This window comes from Rhinatrema bivittatum, chromosome 9 (assembly GCF_901001135.1).
Source record: "Rhinatrema bivittatum chromosome 9, aRhiBiv1.1, whole genome shotgun sequence".
NCBI classification, from domain to species: domain Eukaryota; kingdom Metazoa; phylum Chordata; class Amphibia; order Gymnophiona; family Rhinatrematidae; genus Rhinatrema; species Rhinatrema bivittatum.
This window is the reverse complement of record NC_042623.1, coordinates 80,853,390-80,878,236: the sequence shown is the minus strand read 5'-3', so window position 1 is coordinate 80,878,236 and position 24,847 is coordinate 80,853,390. Positions and strand designations below refer to the sequence as shown.

The 24,847-nt window shown below is 44.4% G+C and overlaps 1 protein-coding gene across 2 annotated transcripts in view; it reads left to right on the top strand.

Annotated features, from left to right (window-relative positions):
- TUBGCP6 (tubulin gamma complex associated protein 6) overlaps positions 1-24,847 on the top strand; it is a 166,973-nt gene that overhangs the window by 58,619 nt on the left and 83,507 nt on the right. For both annotated transcript variants that reach the window (XM_029617392.1, XM_029617393.1), the window contains exons 11-17: positions 427-576; positions 3,094-3,175; positions 3,257-3,345; positions 3,532-3,647; positions 14,602-14,740; positions 15,092-15,208; positions 18,080-19,358. In XM_029617392.1, coding sequence (XP_029473252.1) covers positions 427-576; positions 3,094-3,175; positions 3,257-3,345; positions 3,532-3,647; positions 14,602-14,740; positions 15,092-15,208; positions 18,080-19,358 — 1,972 coding nt within the window. The remainder of the gene's footprint in view (positions 1-426; positions 577-3,093; positions 3,176-3,256; positions 3,346-3,531; positions 3,648-14,601; positions 14,741-15,091; positions 15,209-18,079; positions 19,359-24,847) is intronic.

Here is a 24,847-nt window from a genome sequence, read left to right as displayed (position 1 = left end):
TGCGAGGAACCGTGCGCACATGCGCGCTCACACGAGTGTTTAAAAATGTACCTTTCAGCACACAATCAAGCTATGGAATGTGCTCAAGGCAAATAACACAGTGGGGCTCAAAAGAGGGTAGGACAAGTTCCTGAAGAAAAAGTCTGTAAGCAGTTATTAGCTTGGTAGACTTGGGAAAGCAAGTGCTTATTCCCGAGAGTGAGTTACAAGAAATAGATCAATTATTGGGGACCTGAGGGGAACATGTGACCCCGATTGATCACTGTTGGAGATGAGATGCTGAGCTTGATGGACCTTGGTCTGATCCAGCATGGCACTTCTTATCTTTCGCAACCGAAATCTTGAACAACCAGCTTCCAGATACTTGCATATTGTTGTCTGATCTCATCTTGGTCTGGTAAACTAACCCAGTCTCTTCCTTGGCAGCATTACATTTGCTGGTCTGATATCCCTGTCCCCAGGATATCTGTGACATTCTCTCTGGAGGAACTGAAGGAAATGGAAAAAGACTGCGCAGTGTACATGGGAAGAATGGAGCGAATTGCTCGCTATAGTGCTATTAGCAAGGAAGAAAAGGTAATTACCAGGATTTTAGCTATAGCTCCTGGAATGTAGGGATTTAGAAACTCATAATGAGCGGGGTAGTGAGTGGGGAAATTTTATCCATGTAATTTTAGCCAGGATATTCCACTGAGTAAGTCTCTGGCTGAAGTTACTTGGATAACTTTAGAACAGGCTTACCCGGCCAGATAGGTTTAGCTGGATAGTGCTCAATATCTGTGCTACCTGGCTGAACTTACGGCATGCGCAAAATGTTTCCTGCCCTCCCTGTTTTTACTCAGGTAAAAAGTTAGCCAGTTGGCTGGTAGGTAATTTGAATCTCGGGATTTGACCAGGTAACTTAATTTACCAGGACATTTCTCTCCTCATGCAACTGTTCAGGTAAGATCATCTGGCACCATAACTTGTAAAACAGCTCTATTGTCATCTTTTTTTTTTTTAAAGTTCTATATCTGAATTGAATCCTAAAAGAAATGTTTAAATAGGAAATAGGAATGTAGCCTCTACCCTCTGGTTTCTTCTTCTTTTTTTTTTTTTTTTAATTTAAATATGCTGTCATCTTGCTTTTTATTTTTTCTCTTTGGACTCCCAGTGATGTGATCTCTTAATTTAGTCTTGCTAGGCTTTATTTTATAATTGTATTTTTATAGGTTGTTTTTTTTTTTTAATTAACTATTGAATGTAAGTATATTGATTTTTCTTGTCAAGGATGAAAGGGTGATTCTTATATTTAGAAAATTTAATAACTTTTTTGTATTTTCTTTTTAATTAGACAAATCATTTTGAATATTGTTGATCTCTGCATTCCTTAAGAGTATTCATAGATGACCATTTATAAGACACTGCAGAAATATTTTTTTGGTAACTGAAAGGTATTCTTTAGACTTCAGTTTGGGGGAAAGAGGACTATCCATTTGTTTAGTATTCTAAATCAAGCTCTTTGGTAGCCTATTTTTAACAAAGCATTATGCTCTATCTAGCATTTTTGCAGAGATGAAGTATCTGGAAATAACTGTCCTGGCGCTTATGTATTTTTTTTAAATTTTTTTTTTTTTATAAATATGTGCATGTATTGAGGCACCTATGCTGCTAGTCAACAACATCACAAGAAAAATAAATGTAAATGGTAGTGTTCCATTCCAACAAATTGTTCTTTTAAATAGCCTCATACACACTTTGCTAAGTAAACTATGAGTAGTGCCCTCCTGAGATAAGCCAAGAGTATGTGGGTGTGTTTGTGAATATGTAACATTAAGGTCACGTGACCTACCATGGTTCTAGCAATTTTCTGATGAACTAGTATTTTCTTGTATTTTGGACCAGTAAATACACTATCTGGAGTCCCTGCTGTCTTTTTCTGCTTTTTTTCAGATGTTAGTAACCTAGAATATGCTTCCAGCCGCCTTTTTTCCTGTCTGTTTAGCACCGGAAGAAAGTGGAAGCCAGGGCATGGTGCTGAAAAGGCCAGGCTGGGCCTCGGCTATAAGGGACAGGATGAGTCCCACCCCCATCCACAACCCCCCCCCCCCCCCCCTCACAGCTTTTAGCTGCCACCTGTGAACTTTCTGAAAAATCCATTTGTAGATGAAATTTAGAAGTTTATTGCTGAGCAGCCAGTTGCAGCAGGAAGTGTTATCAGTTAACTGCTGTGAATGGAAAGCCACCGATTGTCAGGGGAAGAAAAAGTAGGAGACAGCTAGCAAAATAGAAAAGTAATGTTCATTATGAAAGATTTCAGATATTGTAGAATTTACTATTGCAACCTTTCCACTTGGGCCATGCTGTGTGCAGATGGAAGCTGGATGGCATCTGTATTTTGACTACTGTTTGACTTGTATTTCCTGTGCCAAATGCACAAACAAAATGAAATTTGAAAATGAAAATATCAATATGCTGTGTTAACACAATTACAGTTGAGAATCTTCTTGATATATTTTTCTGTTAGAAACTAGGGGTGTGCATCGATAAAACTTTTTTTTTTGTTTGTTTCGTTAGATTTTTATGTTTTATTTTTCATTTAGTGCACACTATTTTGAATTAATGCGTGCTGTATTTGATTTAGTGCATACTATGGGCCTGATTTAAAAAGCATCTACATGCTTAAAATTTGATTTTACACATATAAATGCAGTTTACACATGTAAGTGAGCTATTTGAAAATTGCTACAATGTGCGCCATTGAATTGTCCATAGGATATTCACGTGTGCACTTTATGCGAGTAAATGGTTTTTGAAAATTGCTACAGTAGTAGTTACATTTATACATGTAAATCTTTTTGAAAATTACCCCATGTTTGAGTTAATGCATACTATGTGAGTTGTAATAGTGTGCACTAACTCAAATAGTGCACACTAAATCAACCATAGCATAACTAACTCAAAATAGTGTGCACTAAACAAAAAATGTAAAAACACTACCAAATTTCTTGAATTTATTTTGTTTGTTTAGCAACAAAATAGGCAATGTTGTTAAAAATGAAAGCACATCCCTATTAGAAATGTAAAGTAAATCTGCAAATCATTCTCTCGTAGCATTTGCGAATGGAAATTGCTAAACAAGAATTAATCATTCAGGCTCATGAATCTGCAACCAAAGTAATGGAAACCTTTAAAGGTAAGATCTAGTAGTGTGTGTTCTAGGGAAATTTGCAGCTTTTTGATTGCTCATGTCAAATTAATTCGTTCCCAACTACAGACCATAAAAAGTCTGAGAAAATGGCCCTGGAAGCAAAGAAGCGGGAGTGTTTCCAGAAACTGAAAGAGCAGTTTGTAAAAGATCAGGAGGTGAGCATTGTTAATTTGAACATTCCAGAGCAAACATCCCCTTTAAAGGGGCAGAGTTTCATGGAGTATTGATTCATTTCATGCCAATCCATCAGAATAACGCAATGTAAATCATTTGTGAAATGCACTAAAAAGTGCTTTTCCTGCAGGCTTTTGCTGAGGATCTCTTGTTTTTTTCTCTCATAGCGTCGACTTGCAGCGAAACAAGAAGAAATTCATGACGATTTCAGCTATGCTAGGGAGCTCCGAGAAAGGGAAAAACGACTGACAGCCTTAGAAGAAGAGTTAGAAAAAAAGGCGAGGTATGAGAGGATATAGAGCCACACTACATTCTAACCAGTAGCGTTGGTTTTACCCTGGCTGCAAAGAGCAATAAACCTGGTTTTATTCTTGACTGAAGTTCTTATAATTGTAGGGGAGCTTACTTGTGTTTCTTTGTCACTTTTGCCTGGGGAAAGGAGTTCCTGGAAGAAGTAGACATCCTTTTATTTTGGAAGAATCTCAGGCTGGCCTGATGACTCAGTGGCAAGCGCTATGCACTTCCATTTGGAAGAACCCTGGTTCAATTCCCAGATCAATTCTTTCCTACCAGGGGTTAGCTGGGGCTGAAAATGCTATGGATACTGCGTTCTTAGCCCGTACGGGGAGAGAGTCATGATCATTCTGAAGAGTGACATCTAGTGGCCAGATTTAGAACCCATGAACCAGGGTTCCAGAAGGAGCCCTGGCTCCCAGCCTCAAGACCATTGTTGCAGTGAGCAGACTAGGAACAGTGGGAGGGAGGGGAAGGCCTATTTAAAATAAGAGAAAAATTCCCAGGTAGTTGTGAACATAGCACCAGCAGTCCAGCCCTGGTTCTGACTGAGCTAGAAAAAAAGAGGAACCACTTGTCCAAAAAAAGGAAAAAATCTCGCTTGGCATAGGCTTACCTCTTAGGTTCCATAAACATGTACTGAAGGCCGTTTCTTTCTGGATCTCGCAGGCTGTATTTGAGGAAGGTGCGAATGCAATTGTACCTTGTTATTTGCATGACAGTTTTGCATAAATGATCATTTTGCATCAGCAACTAGATTTGAGGATTCTGTATTTGTCAAACTATGTGTACATTATATCCCCCCTACCCTCTTCACCAGCATCACTAGATACTTCACACCAAGACAACCAGCCTCAGAGATAGCTGGCATTCCAGTGACGGGAATGCTTTTTGTCACTTTCCAAAGGACAGGAGGCATCCATTTAAGGAAAACATGGCATAGGTTGTAAAGATTGTTGTCTCTCAGGGTCTGTTTTAATAAAAAGTGTGTTGACTAGAGTTGAAATTGAAAAAGTTCATTTAAATTTAAAAAACAAATTGGGGCTCCATTAAAGCATTCCTGGGTAATCTTTTCCTGCAGCATTTAGGGGAAAGAGAGCTTACTTGAACCATATTTTAAAGTTTCTGTGTGTTCACAAGAGCTAATGAAAAATCAGGAGGCCTGTTTGGCAGGCTGTCTTTCAGCACCGAGCCCAGTTAAGGTTAATGTTCAGGGCCACGTAGCCAGCTAAATGGCACTGTATGAATATTCAGCCACACTGAGCCATCTAACTGGCTATCGAGCTAAACAGTTAGATGGATAAGTGAGGGGTGGGACGGGAGCTTTCTGGGGCAGAGCTGCTTATTTATTTATTTATATTTATATACCGATGTTTCATGAGAACATATCACCTCGGTTTACATTAGTTAACAAAATTTCATTTAAAAATACTTGCATTTCCAAAATGAAATGAGAAAAGCAAATTAGAGTTTCAAAATAATTAAATGCAAATACAATAGTAAAATAATTAATCTTAAAATTTACACAGTTAAAGAAGTAGGAAAGTAAGAGCAGAGATAAAACATAAAATCTGAATATATATTATTAGGGTACGTAATCATTTGCTTAACATTCCTGAAAGGCTTGTTTGAATAGCCATGTTTTAATACCTTTTTAAATATTTTAATGTCTGATTATCTAATTTAGCTGGAGAAGTCTAGGACAGCTATTTGGCTACCCTATAGTTAGCTGGATAAAGTTATTCAGCTAACTAAAATAGCAGAGTATATTGAGAGGTGTGGCTGCGCCTCTGAATATCCCCAGCCAAGTTAACAGGATACATTTTTTATTCAGCAAACTTGATCAGTCAGAATGTGGCTGAATATTGACCTTATTGTGTCTACTGTTAGTTGCAGTATGACTTGAATTAGTCTGGTAGGTTTTCAGTGAACTTTGATGTTTTGCCTTCCTTTTTCTCTGTAGATCATACAGTACAATGTGTTGTACTGATTTCATATATGATAGCTTAGGGTGAACCATGTTAGCGATTTCTCCAAGATTGTATCGATGGCCTTATTCCTTAATAAATTATTCCCTTCTCTTGAAAGCCGAATGTTCAATTCCCTTTCTTTATTTAAACAGACATCACATGCAGAGCATTGCTGTGAACATTCCTGTCTCAAGGGCCATCCACTACCCTATAACAATGATATCATAAATAGCACATTGTACTGACCATGAGATAGATAGATATATATATGTATAATTTTTTTTTTTTTTTTTTTTTAATGAAACATTTTTTTTCTGGAACAATAGTTCTGAAAACACATTGGCACACATACTGTTGTGGTTAAGCAATGGTTTTTAGAGAGAGGAATCATTCAGTCCAAACTAATAGCTTGAGTGTTGGCCAACAATCTCTTCACAGTTTGGGGCTGTTCTCTCATGAGGTTACTCCTCTGAAAGAAACCACAAAGCTGAGAAACAGCTACTGGATACCTGTCACATTTATTTATTTAAAATTTTTTATTTATGAATTTTACAATTAAATACAAGAATGCTTGTATCAGAAAAGGAGGAATCACAGCAACTCAAATGTTTATTAACATCATATAACAAGAAAAAATAATCAAACATTCCCCCAACAAATCACAGGAAAATAGGAGTCTCAAGAAAAGAAAAAAGAGCAATGGATTAAAAGGAAAAAAGAAAAAATGAGACTGATCAAGACATCATAAATCCAAAATACCACACGATCTTAAGTCTTCTTGAATGTAAGAATACAAAAAGAAATCTGAGTTGAGAGGGTTCAAAATAGACACAGTTGGCATTAAGATGTTTCCCATAACATTTGCATGGATATTTTCATGTAAATTGAGCACCAATGCCAAAACCTCAGGTCAAATGGAAAGAAATTTCTTCCTGCGATCCTGGGTTATCCTAGTAATATCAGGGAATATTCATATCTTCTGACCATAGAAAAGCTGTAGCCTGTTACATAGAAAAAAGCGAAAAACAGTGTTCCTGTCATTAGAAAAAACAAAAGAAACCAATAAAATTCCTTTTAGATATACAAACATCTTGTGAAGATTAAGAAGATCAGTTAAGTTCAATGAAGAATCTTGAAGTTGATCTTTGGTAGAAGCAACACGAATGATGGGAATTGCCTCCTCAGGAATCTTTAGAACTTGCAAAATATTGTTCTTGAAAAGTTCCTGTGGCGATATCAAATTAGTAATTGGAAAATGGAAAACTAGCAGATTTAAACTTTGCATAGCATTTTCTATGTTCTCAAGCTTCTTAGAATAAATTAGGTCAGATTGCACGCAACCCGTTTTGAATTGTCTCCACTGTAGTTAAACGTGACTCCAAAACCTCAGCTTTAACCCCCTGTAAAGAAACCAATTTATCAATGGCAGAAACATGCTGGTTTGTATCCAAGGAAATTTTTGTTAAAGAAGAAATAGCAGCTTCCAAGGAAGTTAAAGCATCCCAGACCTATCCAAGGTAATAATTGGAGGTTTAATAGAAGTTACCCTGGCAGGAGAACCTAATCCTGGTGTTCCCTGTACGTACCTGGATCAGTCCAGACAGTGGGTTATGTCCCCAATCCAGCAGATGGAGTCAGCACAAGCTTTGAGGGGGCGTATCCATATATACTACTACCCCCTCTGCAGGAGTTCAGTATCTTCTGACTCCAGCAGATGCGAGTAGGGGAATCAGGCTTCCCCTCCTTTTCCTTCACTTTTTTGCTTGATTATGGCTTGTTGTTGTCTTTTTCTGTGGATCAAGTTTGTATCAAGTTTGTATTAAGTTTAAAAAAAAAAAAAAAAAAGGCAGAGTTCTTTCAACTCCTGGGGAGTGGATTATCTTCCTTGTCTCTTCTCTGCGGCCTTGCTGTTTATTTCTCGTTGCAGCCAGGGGTAAGTTTGTTTTTCCTTTGTAGTTTTTTCCTTTACAGCTCAGCCCCCGGTGCCGCCGGCCTCTTCGCTCTTTACTCCCTCACCCATGGCCATTTTACAGCTCCTCATGGGCTGCTGAGCCATTTAGGGAAAGATGTCTGGGGCGGGTCGTGTGGCCAGGAAGGCCCCCCCGCGGCACCCTCCTCTATTTTCAGACAGCGGGCAGTGCGGGCCGACCGGGCCCCCCCGCAGCGGCGCCTTTGTGCGCGTGGCCCCCCCCCGTGGCTTTTTCTTTTCTCCTGCAGCGATCCCGATGCCGCGGCCATCCCGCTGTGCGGCCTGCGGAGACCCGGGGTCCCGGATTTCCCGGGAGGGCATCTGTGCACGATGCCTTCCCGGGGGGGAAGGTACCTCACAGTCCCTGACTGATTTCTCTTTTTTGCCCGGGCGGTGCGGGCCGGCCACTCCGCCATTTTTGGCGGGAACGGCGGCCATTTTACATTCTGAGCGCCCTGAGGCGCAGGCCACGAGGGGGAACGGATCCCTGGAGGCCACGAGGGGGAACGGATCCCTGGAGGACTCTACCAGCGGGGGTGTTCCCCCGATTTTGGTGCAGGAACCAAGCACCCAGAGCCAGGGAGCAGGAACCACGCCGCCCCCGAAGCGCACCCGAGCAGGCCGGGGTTCTCTCCGGAGTTTATCCTGCTCATGCATACCGCTTATCTGCAGGGGCTGGAAGCACCTGTGGGACCCCCCCCCCCCCTCCTAAGATCCCTCGGATGTCGCCCTCGACGCCGGCCCCCCCCAACCCTCCGGGAGTGGGGGCCTCCCGCCTTCCTACCCGGGTCCGATCCACGCCCGCGGCAGTGGGGGCGGTGCCAGACCCAGCGGGACATGGACTTGACCTCCCGGACGGGGGACAAGGGGACGGCACACAGGAGGGGGATGATCCGCGTACCCTACACCTCTTCCAGAGGGAAGAGCTGGACGACCTCATCCCGCAGATCATCCAAGAATTAGATTTGGATCCGCCACCAGACCCGCCTGCCCCAGTAGCTCCCGCTGTCATCACTTCTTCAAGGAAGGGAGATCCTGTCCTGGCGGCACTCCGGCCGAGGGCTCGGGCTTTTCCCATTCATGACTCGTTTTTACAACTTCTCACCAGGGAATGGGACACCCCGGAGGCCTCCCTGAAGAGCAGCCGGGCTATGGAAAAGCTGTACCCGCTCCCCGAAGATTTTCTGGACCTCATCAAGGTCCCAAAGGTGGACTCCGCAGTGTCGGCGGTCACGAAGAGGACGACTATCCCAGTGACGGGAGGTGCGGCGTTGCGGGACACACAGGATCGTAAGTTGGAAGTTTTCCTTAAGCGGGTTTTCGAGGTCTCCGCTCTGGGTATGCGGGCGGTGATGTGCAGTTCGCTTGCCCAGCGGGCTAGTCTCCTTTGGGTGCAACAACTCCTCACGTCTCAGAACCTGCCGTCCGATGAGGCTGCCCAGGCAGATCGGCTAGAAGCCGCAGTGGCGTATGGGGCGGACGCCTCGTACGACCTTTTTCGGGTCCTCACAAGATCCATGGTTTCGGTAGTGGCAGCACGACGACTACTGTGGCTACGCAATTGGGCGTCTGATACGTCCTCTAAGTCCAGTCTGGGCTCTCTTCCCTTCAGGGGCAAGTTCCTCTTCGGGGAGGATTTGGACCAGATCATCAAGTCCCTGGGGGAGAACGCTGTTCATCGGCTGCCGGAGGATAGGTTTCGACCATCCAGAGCGTTTTCTTCTTCTCGGACCAGAGCCAGAGCGCAACGGCGCTACAGGGGCTACAGACAGACGGGCTCCCGGCCATCCGCCCCCAGGTCTCAGCCCTGGTTGCGCGCCTTCCGCGGGCATCGGCCCGCACGCACTACTCCCGGAACCGGGAACCCCTATACCAAGTCTTCACAATGATGCCAGTCTCGCCCACTCCCCTGTCCCCAGGATTGGGGACCGACTAACGTATTTCTAAGCGGAGTGGGCATGGATCACCTCGGACCAGTGGGTCCTGGATACCATAAAACATGGCTACGCATTGGAATTTGTCCGCCCCCCGCAGGGAAGGTTCATCTTTTCCCCCTGTGGCTCGGACCTCAAGAGAGGAGCGGTGCAGCTGACTCTGGACAGACTCCGGGAGATAGGCGCTACTGCGCCCGTGCCCTTCGGAGAGGTGGGCTCGGGCCACTATTCCATCTATTTCGTCGTACCAAAGAAGGACGGTTCCTTCCGGCCTATCCTAGTCCTCAAGGAAGTCAACAAATCCCTTCGAGTCGTTCGGTTCCGCATGGAAACGCTCCGGTCAGTGATTGCGGCGGTGCATCGGGGGGAGTTCCTCGCCTCCCTGGACTTAACGGAGGCCTACCTGCACATTCCCATCCGCCCGGACCACCACAGTTTCCTTCGTTTCAAAATTCTGGACCAGCATTTTCAGTTCACGGCTCTCGCGTTTGGATTGGCGCCGGCGCTGCACACCTTCACCAAGATCATGGTAGTTGTGGCGGCAGCTCTCCGGAAGGAGGGCATCCTGGTTCATCCTTATCTGGACGATTGGCTCCTCCAGGCGAAGTCATTCGATCATGGACGCTCAGCGGTGACTCGAGTAGTACGGTTTCTACATTCCCTGGGATGGGTAGTGAACTTCTCCAAGAGCTCCCTCATGCCCTCGCAACGCTTGGGTTTTTTTTTTTGGGGGCAACTTTCGACACCCTACTGGGCAAAGTTTTTCTGCGCCAGGACAAAGCTCAATCCTTGCGGGATCACACACGACAGTTCTCTGCGTTACCAGAGCCCACCTCCTGGGACTACCTGCAACTCCTGGGAGTGATGGGGTCCACCATCGACCTTGTACCTTGGGCTTTCGCGCACCTCAGGACCTTACAGTGGGCGCTCTTCTCCCGTTGGAAACCAGTATTGCAGGACTATCAGATGATTCTCCCGCTCCCACAGAATGCCAGGGACAGTCTGGGCTGGTGGTTGGATCCGCCGAACCTGGCCCGTGGCATGTCCCTCGATCTGCCAAATTTGGTGGTGATGACCACCTATGCCAGTCTAGCAGGGTGGGGTGCAGTCTGCGATCGAAGCGCCATGCAGGGGACGTGGTCCACGGTGGAGGCGAAGTGGTCAATCAACCGTCTGGAAACCAGAGCGGTCCGGCTAGCTCTGCGACATTTCCTCCCGCTTCTTCGGAACCGAGAAGTCAGAATCCTATCGGACAACGCTACCACCGTGGTCTACATCAACCGACAAGGAGGCACGCGCAGCCCGCAGGTCGCGCTCGAGGCAGCGCTGCTGATGCAATGGGCGGAGCGTCATCTCGTCCGGCTAGCGGCCTCGCACGTCGCCGATGTGGACAACGTCCAGGCGGACTTCCTCAGTCGTCAACTGCTGGACCCGGAGAGTGGTCTCTCTCCGACAAAGCAATGCAACTTCTCGTCCATCGGTGGGGGGCCCCCCACTTGGATCTGATGGCGTCCGCTCTCAACGCCAAGGCTCCACGCTTCTTCAGTCGCTGGAGAGAGCGCGGAGGGAGTGGATGCCCTGGTCCTCCCGTGGCCGCCATATTTTTCTTTTCCACCATGGCCCCTGGTGGGCAGGATGCTCCGCAGAATAGAAAGCCATCAGGGGACCGTGGTTTTCGTCACCCCAGAATGGCCCAGGCGACCCTGGTTTGCGGACCTGCTACAGCTGGTGATCGGGCCAATCAGGCTGGGGCACCTCCCCCAGCTCCTACATCAGGGCCCGGTATTTTTCGAGCAGGCAGAATTCTTCTGTCTTGCAGCCTGGCTTTTGAGAGGCGCCGCCTCCGGCGTTGGGGCTACCCGGAGGCGGTAGTATCCACGCTATTGCGGGCACGAAAGACATCGGCCTATGTTCGAGTCTGGAAGGTGTTCGAGCTGTGGTGTACCAGCCAGGCCACGAGACCCGCTAAGGCTTCTGTACCTCAGATCCTTCAGTTTCTACAGGCGGGGGTGGAAAAAGGGCTCGCCTATAATTCACTACGGGTTCAGGTGGCCGCCCTTGGTTCGCTGTTGAGCGATGGGGGCTCTCTTCTACAGCATCCTGACATTGCTCGTTTTCTCAAGGGTGTCAAGCATATGCGTCCTCCGTTACGGGACCCTTGTCCCTCCTGGAGTCTTAACCTTGTGCTTTGCTCCCTGTCGGGACCACCGTTCAAGCTGCTGCGCAGCGCAACGATAAAGGATCTCACTCTCAAGACTGTATTTCTTGTGACCATCTGTTCCGCTCGACGCATCTCGGAGCTGCAGGCTCTGTCGTGTAGAGAGCCCTATCTCCGTTTCTCCGACTCTGGAGTTTCGCTTCGCACCGTTCCCTCCTTCCTTCCGAAGGTGGTTTCTGCATTCCATGTGAACCAGACGGTGGAGCTGCTGTCCTTCTCTTCCTCAGAGCCGAAGTCTCTCCGTCTCTTGAATGTCAAGCGCACTCTGCGCCTCTATCTGGAGGCTACAAATGAGTTCCGAACCTCTGACCATCTCTTTGTACTCTGGGCCGGTCCTAAGAAGGGGTCTCAGGCCTCGAAGACTACCATTGCCAGATGGCTGAAGGCCGGCATTGCTGCTTCTTACATTGGGGCGGGTCGGACTCCCCCACCCGGAATCGTAGCGCATTCTACACGTTCTCAGGCGGCTTCCTGGGCGGAGGTTCGCTCGGTATCCTCGCAGGAAATTTGTAGGGCAGCCACCTGGAAATCGTTACACACGTTCTCGAGGCACTATCGTCTGCACCTCGCCTCTTCGGTCTCTGGACACTTTGGCAAGCAGGTTCTCCGAGCAGGCCTCGCAGGACCCCACCCGATTTAGGGAAGCTTGGGTACATCCCACTGTCTGGACTGATCCAGGTACGTACAGGGAAAAGAAAATTATTATTTACCTGCTAATTTTCGTTCCTGTAGTACCATGGATCAGTCCAGACGCCCACCGCGTTTGGGTTCTTGATCCTGCTCAGCTCTGCGCTGCTTCTTGCTCGCAGTGTTCTGTGTCTTCACAGTTGTTTCTTTTCGCTGTTTTTCACAGCTCCCTACAAGTTGGTAGGATGTTTGCAGTTACTTGTTGCGGTTACAATTGTTTTCATTATCTGTTTCCATAAACTTGATCCTTCGGGGGTTTCTACTCTGGCTTTGATATACTCGATACTGAACTCCTGCAGAGGGGGTAGTAGTATATATGGATACGCCCCCTCAAAGCTTGTGCTGACTCCATCTGCTGGATTGGGGACATAACCCACTGTCTGGACTGATCCATGGTACTACAGGAACGAAAATTAGCAGGTAAATAATAATTTTCTTTTCTTGCCAATATCACTCAAAGATATAGAATTTAAAATTAGCTCCCCAGGAAAAGCACAGGAAAGTTGAGTCGAAGGGGCCTCATGGTCTGTCCTACAAACGTGGGGTGGGGATGGAATAGAGTCCTGTTTCCATCCCCTTCATCAAGACTGCAGCTGGAAGATCGGCGGTAACGGCAATAGCGGTGCTCCCAGACACAGGGGACTCCCGTTCAAACACAGGACTCACCGATCTCGATCCCTCCATTTCTGGAGTTCTGGAGAAAGGGGAGGGATGGTGTGGCAGGCATGCTAAGACTCAGGGAGGTCTCATTGGCCCGAGGAGTCGGCGTCTGCTCACTGCCGGCGTCCGTGAAGGCAGTCTGTGTCAATAAGGATGTCGGGGCAAAGAAGCTTCCAATCCTTGACTGGAGGAGGCCTATTGAAGGAAAAGCCTGAATCTGCTCCTTCAGTTTAGCTTTCCTCTTGGTATGCGGCATCAAGGGAAACAAAAGCAGGTAAATGGGGAGAGAGATCCAGCCCAGCCTCTCAAGAGCCATCTTGGATCCCTGACCATTTATTTATGTATTTATTATTTATTTATAAATTTTATAGCCCACTGATCCACAGACCTCAATGAGTTACAGTAAACATATATAGTTAAAACAAAAATCAAAATAAATGCAATATAACAAACAAAGCAAAACTTAAAACATTACAGGTTAAATGAATCGGCTTTTATGTCACATCCCTGCTTATTGTAGGAACTAGGGAGGAAATGCCAGTTGAAACAAATGGGTTGTCAAACGTTTCCTCATTCCACAACTGAAAGCCAGCAACTGTGAAACTTCGCTCATGACATTGAGCCAGGGGTATAAATTTGACAGTAGGAATGACAAACAAGCCCTTTCATGCAGCGGGTAAAGGGTATGCAGGCAGATAACTGACAGGCTTGGGTAAACTATTGGGAGCAAGATCATTCACTGCTTTGAAAACTAGTGCAAGAACCTTAAAATGTGTAAGTTACTGTATGGGGAGCCAATAAAGATAATCTAAAATTGGAGCGATATATGGAAATGAAGAGGCATTCCCAAAACAGGATGAGCAGCTCACGTGCAGGTTTTATTGTGTGTAGGCTTGGTAGCCTGAAACATTTTGCATCCTCCACTGTGCAGACAGACACTTGACTGGAAAACTTAGAGCACTGACAAGACTATGCACAGTTTTGTTTTGTTTTTTTCTTTTTTGAGCTCAGCAATTTCCTCCTCCTTTTGGGCTTCTAGCTAAGTTGGAACTAGGGCTCAGAGCCAACACCCATAAGCCTATGTTCGCAGCTACTCGGGGATTTTTCTCCTATTTTATATTCCCTCCCACCTTACATAGTCCAGTCATTGTAGCGACAGTCCTCTGCTGGTGGCAACGCTCTGGAACCCCGCCATTGTGTGATGATTGGGACCCCCCCCCCCCCAACAGGGGCTGTGAATGCTTCCTCCACAGTATCCCTGGCCGGCCTGGAGAGCTGCATGGCAGTGCAGGGCACCACCTTTCTGGGGAGGAAGCTGAGCAGCAGTGTTTCATGATCTCCATGCTGCTTTCTAAAGGTGACTCAAGTTGAAGTTGATCTGTCCGTTAATAACCCTGTTTTGGGAGATTTAAATGCAGTAGGTTAGATTCAAAATGCCATTCTAGTCACTGGTATTTTAGCATGGATCACCAGCATTAGTGTCATATCTTAACGTTTTCTGTTAGGCAAGAAATGATTGAACATTATAGCAAATTATCTGAAGAGGCAGCTCGAAAGGAACAAAAGGCTTTGTGGAAAATACAGCGGCACAAACTGGAAACAGCACGTATCAGCTTCCTAATTGCAGATGAAAAACACATTCAGGTATCATTTTATTTTTCCCCACATTACAAACACCTTCCATAGGGAGCATGCCTGGGCAGCACAGGATTCCTCATGGGTTCAGGGCTGGAGGAAATCTCCCTCCTGAGACTTATCATTGGTTGCCCCTCTTCTGCCAGCAGGCATCATTGTGGTAGTAGGCACCTGTCTTCCCTCCCTCCCTCCCCGGAGCTTGAGTATATCACCACAGCATGATTGAGCCTCACCAACCTCTCCTAAGCAACGGGCCGGTCCCCAAGTATCTTTCCTTTTAAACTACAGCAGCAATTGTTTGAAAAATTGTATATAATCAGCACACTAAAGATAATTTGTTTTTCCTTTTTAAACTTTTAGGAACTGCTTGAAGAATTTCCAAAGAGCGGTTACAGGGAAAAACTGGATGTTCTTCCACGTTTAGATAAACAAGGCATAATAACCAGTGTTAACACTGTAGGTGATGCAAGTTCTCAGGTTGGTTCTCATCTTTGTGCTATCACCAAGTGAGGTTTTCACGCTGTTCTGATGTGAGTTTTGTAGTATTCCAGTACTGAGCTAAACTCCTGTTGCAGAGTATGGTGACTATTTGTTTTTTTGGTGTAGCACTTGATTTTAGCCTTTGGGTTGGTGAAGGATGACTAGAGACCCAACGGATTCCCAGCCTCCAGAAATGGTGGCCCATAGGGAGTGTGTGTTGGTTGTTTCCTGCTGGTGTGTTGCTTCACTTCTCAGTCCCCCACTGGTCCGGCTGCTCCCCTTTACCCCAGCGAGATGCAAACTCTTCTTCCACCCGGGCTTGAAATGCTGATACTCTGAGCGGAACGTGGCGGGATAGCTGGAGTCAGCAGCACTAGCAGCAGGGGCTCTTCTTCCTGCACCTGCAGCCCAGAAGAGGAAGAGGCATGCAGCTGGTGCACGCGCAAGAAGAGACCATGATGATTTCCAAGTGCGGGCAGCATCAGGCTGGAGCAAAAAGAGGAACAATGTCAGCCCCCATGGCCGACGGGACACATTTCTCAAGGCCGCAAGGGTTGGAAGAAAAGGAGGCTGCCGCTGCCACCACTTCTTCATTGGGGGGAGAGAGAGTGAGTGAGCAAGCGAGCATGTATGTGTGTGATTGAGAGCATTTGTGTCTGTGTGATTGACATCTTTTGTGTGTGTGAGACACAGCATGTAAGTTTTTGAGCCTGTATGTGTGAGAGAAAGCATGTATATATATGATTAAGAGCCTGTGTGTATAAGTAACAGAGCATATGTGTCTGTGTGTGATTGAGAGCCTATGTAGGTGAGAGAGAGCATGTGACTGAGAGCCTGTGTGTAAATGAGTGAGATGTGTGTGATTAAAAGCCTGTGGTGTGTGTGAGAAAGACACAGCATGTGTGTAACTGTGTGATTAAGAGCCTATGTAAGTGAAAGAGAAGTGTGTGTGTGTGTGTGATTGAGAGCTACTGTGAGAGAGAGAGAGCTTGTGTGTGAATGAGAGAGAGAAAAAAGTTGCAAGCAAACCCCTTTCCTCCTGCTAATTCAAAACAATCTCAAGGCACCTGGATATCAAATGTTCCTAGGTATGGAGAGCAAAGTATTTTTATCTCATTTTTAATTATTTGATCTTTGTGTCTGCTGTTTTGAAATATTTTATTGGTGTCAGGAAACTTGTTTGTTTTAATTATTGGATATTTCATTCATCAGCTGTTTTGAAATAATTTGTTCTTTTTATTAGTATGGTTCTACTGCTGTTGATTTTACATTTTTTGATTTGTTTTATGAGGACTGGTGATGTTTCTCTTTTTCCTTTCTTACACTGCATACAGTCTCTCTGGCTTGTTGCAGTTTCCAGTTCACTTTTTGCCTGCATGTTTCTATTTATGCTTTATGGACTCTATTCTTTGTTAGGTGAGGGTCTGGCATGTGTGACTGAGGTGAAGTTTTCTGCTGGAGTGTAGTTTCTGTGTGGGCTCTATAGCAGCCTGACTTATTCTGTTTTCCTAATAGGAGGTATATTGGTGTTCTAAGGCCTGATGTAATATTTTCAGCATTGCCTTTTTTTTTAGGTAAGGTGGTTACTGAAAGTTGGTGCTGTTTTGGTATAGGAGATTTACTATTTATGTAATTTCTGTTCAGACAGAGTACTTATCTTTCCCTTGTGTCATTCTTAACAATTTTTATTTCTGCCGTGGATTATAATGAGCAGTGTGTCACACATGTGAGCGTTGTCTGTCAGGTGTGTCAGCAATGGCAAAAAGGTTGAGAAACGCTTTCTGGATGGACCGCACAGTGTGTTGGAAGGAATAAATACCTAAGGGGTGAATTTTAAAATGGTTGCTTGCATTAAATGGCCCATATATGCGAGTACATGGGCCACACATGAGCAACACATATTTTAAAAGCCACAAATTATGCACATGTGCAAGTAAACAACAAAGGGGTGGAGTTGGAGTGTGTCATTAGGTTTTTTGGGGTAGGGCTGAAACTTATGCTCGTAAAGTTTTGGCCGCAGTGAGTTCTTGATGAAGTATAAGTCTGCATAAATCTCTGTTTAGGTCTAAAACAACTGGGTGAGGGGTCTAGGTCAACTGCAGGGAGTGCAGACTGAAGAACCAGAGGGGTCTGGACGACCCTGAGCCAGACTGGGCAAACTGGTGGTCCAATTGGTAAAACTAGGAATGTCTTTCACACGAGCATGTTTTAAAATCTGCTTACCTGTGCGCATTAAAGCCGACAAAGTCCTAAGGAAGATACATGAAATATGTTTGAGTAACCGCGTACAATTTGGAGCACATATATGTATGGTAAGCGTATTTTAAATCATATGTATGCAAGTGCGTGCAGAATTTAAAATTTCAAAGTGCTCATTTTAAAGTTTTCGTCCCTGGGAATAGAATAGTCTTACTGACCCCTGCCAGTAAAATCATTCACTTTATTGCAGATATTAAAAGTGTTTCTTTGACTGTGGGTTTCCGGATAAGTTTTCTCCTTTTCCAAGGTGCATATGTTTTCTGTGTGTATGCTGAAAGATTTTTTTTTTAAGTGTGCAGTAAAGTAGCTGAGTTCCCTTTGCTCATTTATTCCATTATGTTATGCTTTCACTTGCACCAGATGTAGACCAGCTCCTAGAAGCCCCCTTTGTTAGGGCATTTTGTGTTCTTGGCCTGCCTTGTGGTTTGTAATTCATCATACTGTTGAAAATGTAATGGTTTTGAGGGATGGGGCTATACAAACGGGTTTTATCAGTGAAGAATAAAATGTAGCCTTACAGAATTGCTGAAATGCCTCTCTGTAAATCCCCCACTTAAATCTTTTCATTTATAAAATCCCATGCTTAAATCCTTTTTCCTTTGTTTTAAGGCACAATCCCCTGAAACTTCATCTGCAGATACCTGTGTTTATAGAGAAGAAACCGAATCAGGATTGAAAAGTGTTCCTCACACTGATATTTCACTGAAATTGGTACCATCAGAAAGTGCAGTACAGGCTGGTGTAGATACAGGGAGTCCATCATATAGCACTAGCCAGTCACCTCCGTCCAATCTATGTCTCTTGGATGTGAGTATTGAGGATTTCCTGCCCAAGTTAAGCCAAGATGAGGAGTGCATTACCACCAGCTTTCAGAATTCTGCAGTAGAGAATGCATTGCAGGATATTGACTCTGACCTTTCTCGGGTTCCGGAAATAAGTGAGTGTCAACCTGTTCTACAAGGCGTGAATCAAGAAGGCATAGCAACAGAATCCTGTCAACAAGATGAGTATGATTTTAAAACTGTGCTTAGACCATCTGGCATTTCACAAGTATCACAAGGGCACATAAGAGTTGGAGAAAATGTTTCTGAGGTGCAGTCGACAAGACCTCGGTGGAATATTCATGGTCATGCCTCCACTGCAAATATTAAAATAGGCGAGTATGTTCCAGATACAAAGGTTCTTCAGCCACAGTCAAGCCAGTATGGACATTCCTCAGATTCACACATTAAGTTGGGAGAATATTCCTCAGATGTTGAGCCTAGCAGGCCTCGATGGAATCTTCATGGACACATTTCCACATCACATATTAAAGTTGGGGAATATGCTTCCAATGTGGAGCCCTCAAGGCCCAGGTGGAATATTCATGGAAATGCATCACAGTCCAACATTAAGATTGGTGAAAATGTGTCGGAGGTAGAGCCTCCGAGGCCTCGATGGAACATTCATGGGCATGCATCTGATGCAAATATCAAGATTGGTGAAAATGTGTCTGATATTGAATCATCTAGACCTCGTTGGAACATCCATGGGCATGCTTCACAGTCTCATATTAAAATTGGAGAACTGGTTTCTGATGTAGAGACCTCAAAACCTCGCTGGAATCCTTTTGGCCATGTATCACAGTCAAGCATCAAAATTGGAGACTGGACACCTTCTGTAGAAATGGATCCCAAATTGCATCTTAAAACCAGCTCTTGTTCCTGGTCAGTCTCTACTGTTCAAAATTTATTGTACGCTGACAAACTGGCTCCTCTCGTCGAAACTACCAGAGATAGTAAAGCAGCGGAGCACATGGAAGAGCCTCTACCATCTGTACATTCAGACAGTACTGCAGACTGTCTGCTTTCCAGTCTTCATGAAACCAAAGAGCAAGAAGATAAATCAGGTCAGAACACACAAATTCATCAAGCAAAGGTGGTTTGGGGCAGGTTATAACCCAGTAAGCAAGGCTGCATGCCATCACTTGGTTTCCTGCTTCTCAGGTTTCACTCTTTTCTGGGTTGGAAGGAGAAGCAGAAATATGTGTTGGGTTACTGTGGAGATGCCAACTGCTGTGACTGGTGTAGAGTGCATTTTAATGCTGCTCCGGGCTCTCCTGGTCATAGCAGTTTCCTGCAGCATATGAATGGAATGGTTAAAATTAAAAAAACCAAACCAAAAAAACATCCTGTATGATGCTTGACAAGCACTCTGCCTTGGCATCCTTCTCCTAAGCAACACGTGTTCCTACATTGGTTGTCTTCTGTTCATACCAGGCACTGATTTGTAGGGCTGGGGTCCAGAGACCTATGCAGAGAAATGAGATTGCTGAAAGATGGCATATGTGTGTGTAAATAAAGGCCCAAGAGAAAAATTGGTGTACAAACAAATACAAAAACTGATTTTGTTTCCCTAGCATATTAAGAACATATTAAATAAAAGTATTAGATTAGATTATACAATATTTTGCAGTACATATTAATTAAAATTGAAGAGTAATGCCCATTTTCAAACTACTTGATTTAAATAAATTTAAATATATAGTGCGGACAATAGTAAAAGCCCTTTTCACTGGTGAAAGAGCATCTTACCCTTGGAAATTGGGGCTTTGATTATTGCCCAGCATGTCCACAGGTAAAAGTACACACGTTGTTCAACAATGCGTGTACTTTTACTAGTGGACTGAAAACGTAGAAACATGTTGCTAAGTTCTGTTCCCTGTAAACCGATGAGATGTTCCCAACGTTCGTCGGTATATAAAAGATATTAAATAAATAAATAAATAAATAAATGATGGCTAAAAAAGACCATACAGCTTAGCTAGTCTGTCAATCCACATCAACTATTCAGCTTTACGATCCCTACCACTCCCTCAGAGATCCTCTGTGTTTATCCTGTACTTTCTTGAATTCAGATGCTGTGCTTGTGTAGAACTTATTTTTTGGGTGGGCAAAAGGTCAACATGGGTGGGATGTAGGCATGCAGGTCTGAGACCTACTAGTTGTATTTTTTATTGATAAATAATGCCATATACTGCACCCTACAGTGGCCTTCTAAGTAGCCATTATGTATCATGCATGAAACTTTAAAATATTTTACCTCAATTATTTCAAGCACTTACCAGCATTAAAGATTCCTTCCCTGTACGTACCAGGATCAGTCCAGACTGCTGGGTTGTGTCTCCCTTCCAGCAGATGGAGTCAGAGCAAAACTGAAAAGGCACCCCCTCTTAATTTGGTGTGCCACCTATGATCCTTCAGTATATGAATCCTCTTTGCAGAAAGCCAGAAATAATCAGAACTACAATAAAATTTCATTAATCATCAGAACAGGTGCAGAGTAGAGGACAATTCACAATACAACTAAGATGGAAAAAAATTCAAATTCTGGTGTCACCTCAGCAAAAAATATCCCTCCACTGCTATAACTCCTGTATAAAAAGAGACATATAGAACCTTGCCATACCATACAGTCACAGCACTGACTCTCCGGGTTCAAATAACAGCAACCGTATGAAAAAGCAGCAATGAGAATACTACACCAGGCCCTAGAAAATTAATACATCACCTACTGCAGTAACAGAACAAGCTGGACTACTTCAGAGAAACTACATGCCAGAAATAAGAGACTACAAATTAGAAACTGAAACATGCAGATAAAACCAAAATAGCCTGAGAAACTAGACTCTGAACAGTGGAATATTGAAGAGCAAAATACAAGAAATCACATCCCCAAAGACAGCATATTCAAGTTGCTAAAATCTCAAAATAATTTTTTTGTTTACCTTGGTTGTCTGATCTTTGTATTTTTCTAATCAATTCTTCCTGGTCTGTTTTTTCCCATTTTTCCCTTGTGGCTCATTTCATAATTCCTTTTCAGAGTGTCTTCCCTTCCTCCCTCATACTCACTCGCACACACACTTTCTCTCACAGTCTCCCTCACACACAAGCTCTCATTCTCATGCTCTCTCCCCCCCATTCTCACCCACCCACACACATGCTCACACATAGGATCTCAGATACACACAGGCTCTCGCTCATTCACACATACATACAAGCTCACACACATTATGGTGTCCTGTTACCATTGGGCTGTGGTGAGATTAGCTCCACCACGGCCCTGAGAGCCTCCTGCTATCTTCAGGCCATATAGCCCACTGATCTTCCTGCTTGGGGGGGAGGGGAGGGAGCGGAAACTATGTGTGGGTGTGCACAGCTCTTGCTCCCTCCCCCCCCCCCCCCAAGCAGGAAGATCAATGGGCCGTACGGCAGAAAGCAAGGCCAAGGGCCATAAGTTGGTTAGGCTCTGCTGCCAACCCGGGGCCTCTCCTGCTACTGCCAGCCCGCTGCCTCCCCAGGTGTGCCATGCACACCCGGTCACGCCATGCCTGGTCTTGCAGCTCTGGTTCTCCTCTTTGCCATCATGGGGATGGGATCCTGCAGCGGCCTTGTAGCTCCACGCTCCTCTTTGCCGTCGTGGGGATAGGATCCACCTCCACAAGAAGGCTGTTCCATGCATCCACTATTCTCTCTGTAAAGAAATACGTCCTTAGATTACTTCTGCATCTACTCTCTCATCTCAATACCCCTCTTCTAGAGCCTCTTTTTCTTTGAAAGAGGCCAGACTGCTGTAGATAGACATTTAACAATATCCCAATTTTCTATCATATCTCCTTTATACCACCTTTCCTCTAGGGGTATACATTTTTCTATCCTTAGGTCTGTCCCCATATGCTTTAGAATGAAAACCACTGATCATTTTAGAAGCCACCCTCTGGACTGACTCCAACTGGTTTATATACTTTTGGAAGGTGCAGTCCCCAAAATTGTATCAAGTATTCCAAATGAGGTCTCACCATGGACTATACAGTGGCAATATCACTTCCCTTTTTCTACTGACCATTCCTTTTCTTATGCAGCCAAGCATCTTTCTGGCTTTTTCCATTCTTACCCACCTGTTTGGCCATCATCAGATACTATCACACCTAAATCCTGCTCTTCTTTTGTGCTTAAAGGAATTTCACCTCCTAAACTGTGCCTTTTCCTTGGGGTTTCGTAGTCTAGATGCATAATTCAGCATTTTTTAGCTTTAAATCTTAGCTGCCAGACCATTCCTTGAGCTTTGCTAGATTCCTCCTTATGTTTTCCACAACTTCCTGGCTGTCCTGTTAGGGATTTTGGTTTCTGGCAAAAGACAAACCTTTCCCAACAATTTTTCTGCAATGTTTCTCATGAAAATGTTGAAAAGAATCAATCTAATGCATGATCCCTGCGGCACACTGTTAATAACACCTTCCTTCTTGGCGTGAACTCCATTCACCACTACTCTGTCGCCTCCCACTCAGTTACTTTAGGCCCATACCAAGGAGCTCAATTTATTTATAAGTCGCCTATGTGGAACCATGTCAAAGGCCTTATGAAATTCAAGTACACCACATCTGGCGCTCTCCTTTGATCCAACTCTCTAGTCACCCAAGCAAAGAAATTGATCGGATTAGTCTGAAAAGACCTACCTTTGGTAAAACCATGCTGCCTCCGATCTTGCAATCCTTTGGATTCCAGAAACTGCACTATCCTCTGTTTTTTAGCAGTGATTCCATTCATTTTCATACCACAGAGGTCAGATTAACCAGCCCTGTAGTTCCTTACTTCCACTTTCATGAATAGAAACACATCCGTCCATCTCCATTCCTCCAGAACTATTCCCAATTCTAAAGAAACATTAAAAAGGTCATTTAATGGAGCTGCAGGAACTTCTGTTTCCTTAATATCCTTGGATGTAACCTGTCCAGCCCCTTCACTTTGGGCCGGATTTTCAAAGGGTTAACCGCATAAATCCAGAGGATTTATGCGCGCGGGCCTATTTTCAAAAGGCCCAGCGAAGCGCGTAAAGGCCCAGGATGCATGTAAGTCCCGGGGCTTGCAAAAAGGGGCGGGTAGGGAGCGGGGGCCAGTGACCTCCGCATGGCCACTGTGCCAGGGATCGCACACCAGTTGGCCGGTGCTCGCAACTTACTTCAGCCCCCCAGGGCTGAAGTAAGTTGTTTTGTAACCAAAAAAAAAAAAAGATGAAAAAGGTAGGGGGGAAGGGGCAGGGGAGGGAAGGGAAGGGAAGATGGGGTGGGGGTAGGGAACGGGGGAAGGCAGCGTGGCTCGGAGTGGGCTCGGCATGCGCAAGCTGCACAATTGTTCACCCCCTTGCGCTCGCCTGCTTGCACATGTTATAAAATCGGGCGTACTTGTGTGCGTGCCGGGTAGCGCGTGCACATGTATGCCCGCATGCACCTTTTAAAATCTACCCCTTTATCTGCTTTGTTTAGTTAGCGCCTCACAAACACACTTTTCTAAAAATCAGTTGAGGTTTGCCTCACTTCAGTCTTATTTGTGTTCATTTTATATGGTCCTGCTCCTGGCCCTGCCACAGCAGACACCAAGCAAAAACATTTAAGAGATGTGGTGTTTCCCTCATTAGCTTCTACATATTCCTTTGAGTCTTACAATGCCACTTTGCACTTCTTTCTATCACGAACATAGCTTTTTTTTTTAATTTATGCTTTTTTACAGTACAATAAGTACAATAATAGATATTAATTCCTAGATTGGAAATACCATTTTTACAAATCTTATATTAATTTATCTGTATATAGAAAAACAAAAGGGAAATACCTAATACATCTCGAAGTATAGGGGAATCTATAGCGGTTTCAAGGTAAACTATTTGGGAACCCAAATTATAATTGAAAATAAGATTAGCACCAAATTCTATTTACTTAGCTTCTGTTTCCAAGACTAAGGAATCCTGGGTAATATTCATAAAAAATAAAATTTTGGCTTAAATGTAGTATCTCGCATCTGCATGGGAATCTAAGTGTCATTTTCCCACCCACTTTCTCAATTTCAGGTTTTAAAGCTAGGAGCTTCCTCCTTCTTAGTTGTGTTAATCTAGAGAGATCAGGGTATATGCATATTGGGGCCCCATGAAATTTTTCAGATCTTTTCCGCATGAAGAGGCAAAATACCGCATCTGTCAGATGCAAATGCAAAGGTTACATGCAAAGTTGCACTTGTTGCGATTAATGTTTTTACAGTAGCTTCTAACACTGCAGTCAAATTTAATTGAGGTTCCTCTGATTTATCCTCTACAGTTACTTTACTTTTAGATGGAATATAATACATTTTTTAAATTGGTGGAATGGATTCTTGTGGCATTTGCAAAATACACATGAGATACTCCTTGAACATTTCCAATGGTGTAATTAGATCTTGTCTGGGGAAATTCAAAACTCTTAAGTTTAAGTATTTTAAAGTATTTTCTATAGCTTCAAGCCTCTTATCATAAAGTATCTCAGTTTTGGTAAATCTCTGATAGCACATTTCCATTTTTTCCACTCTTTGT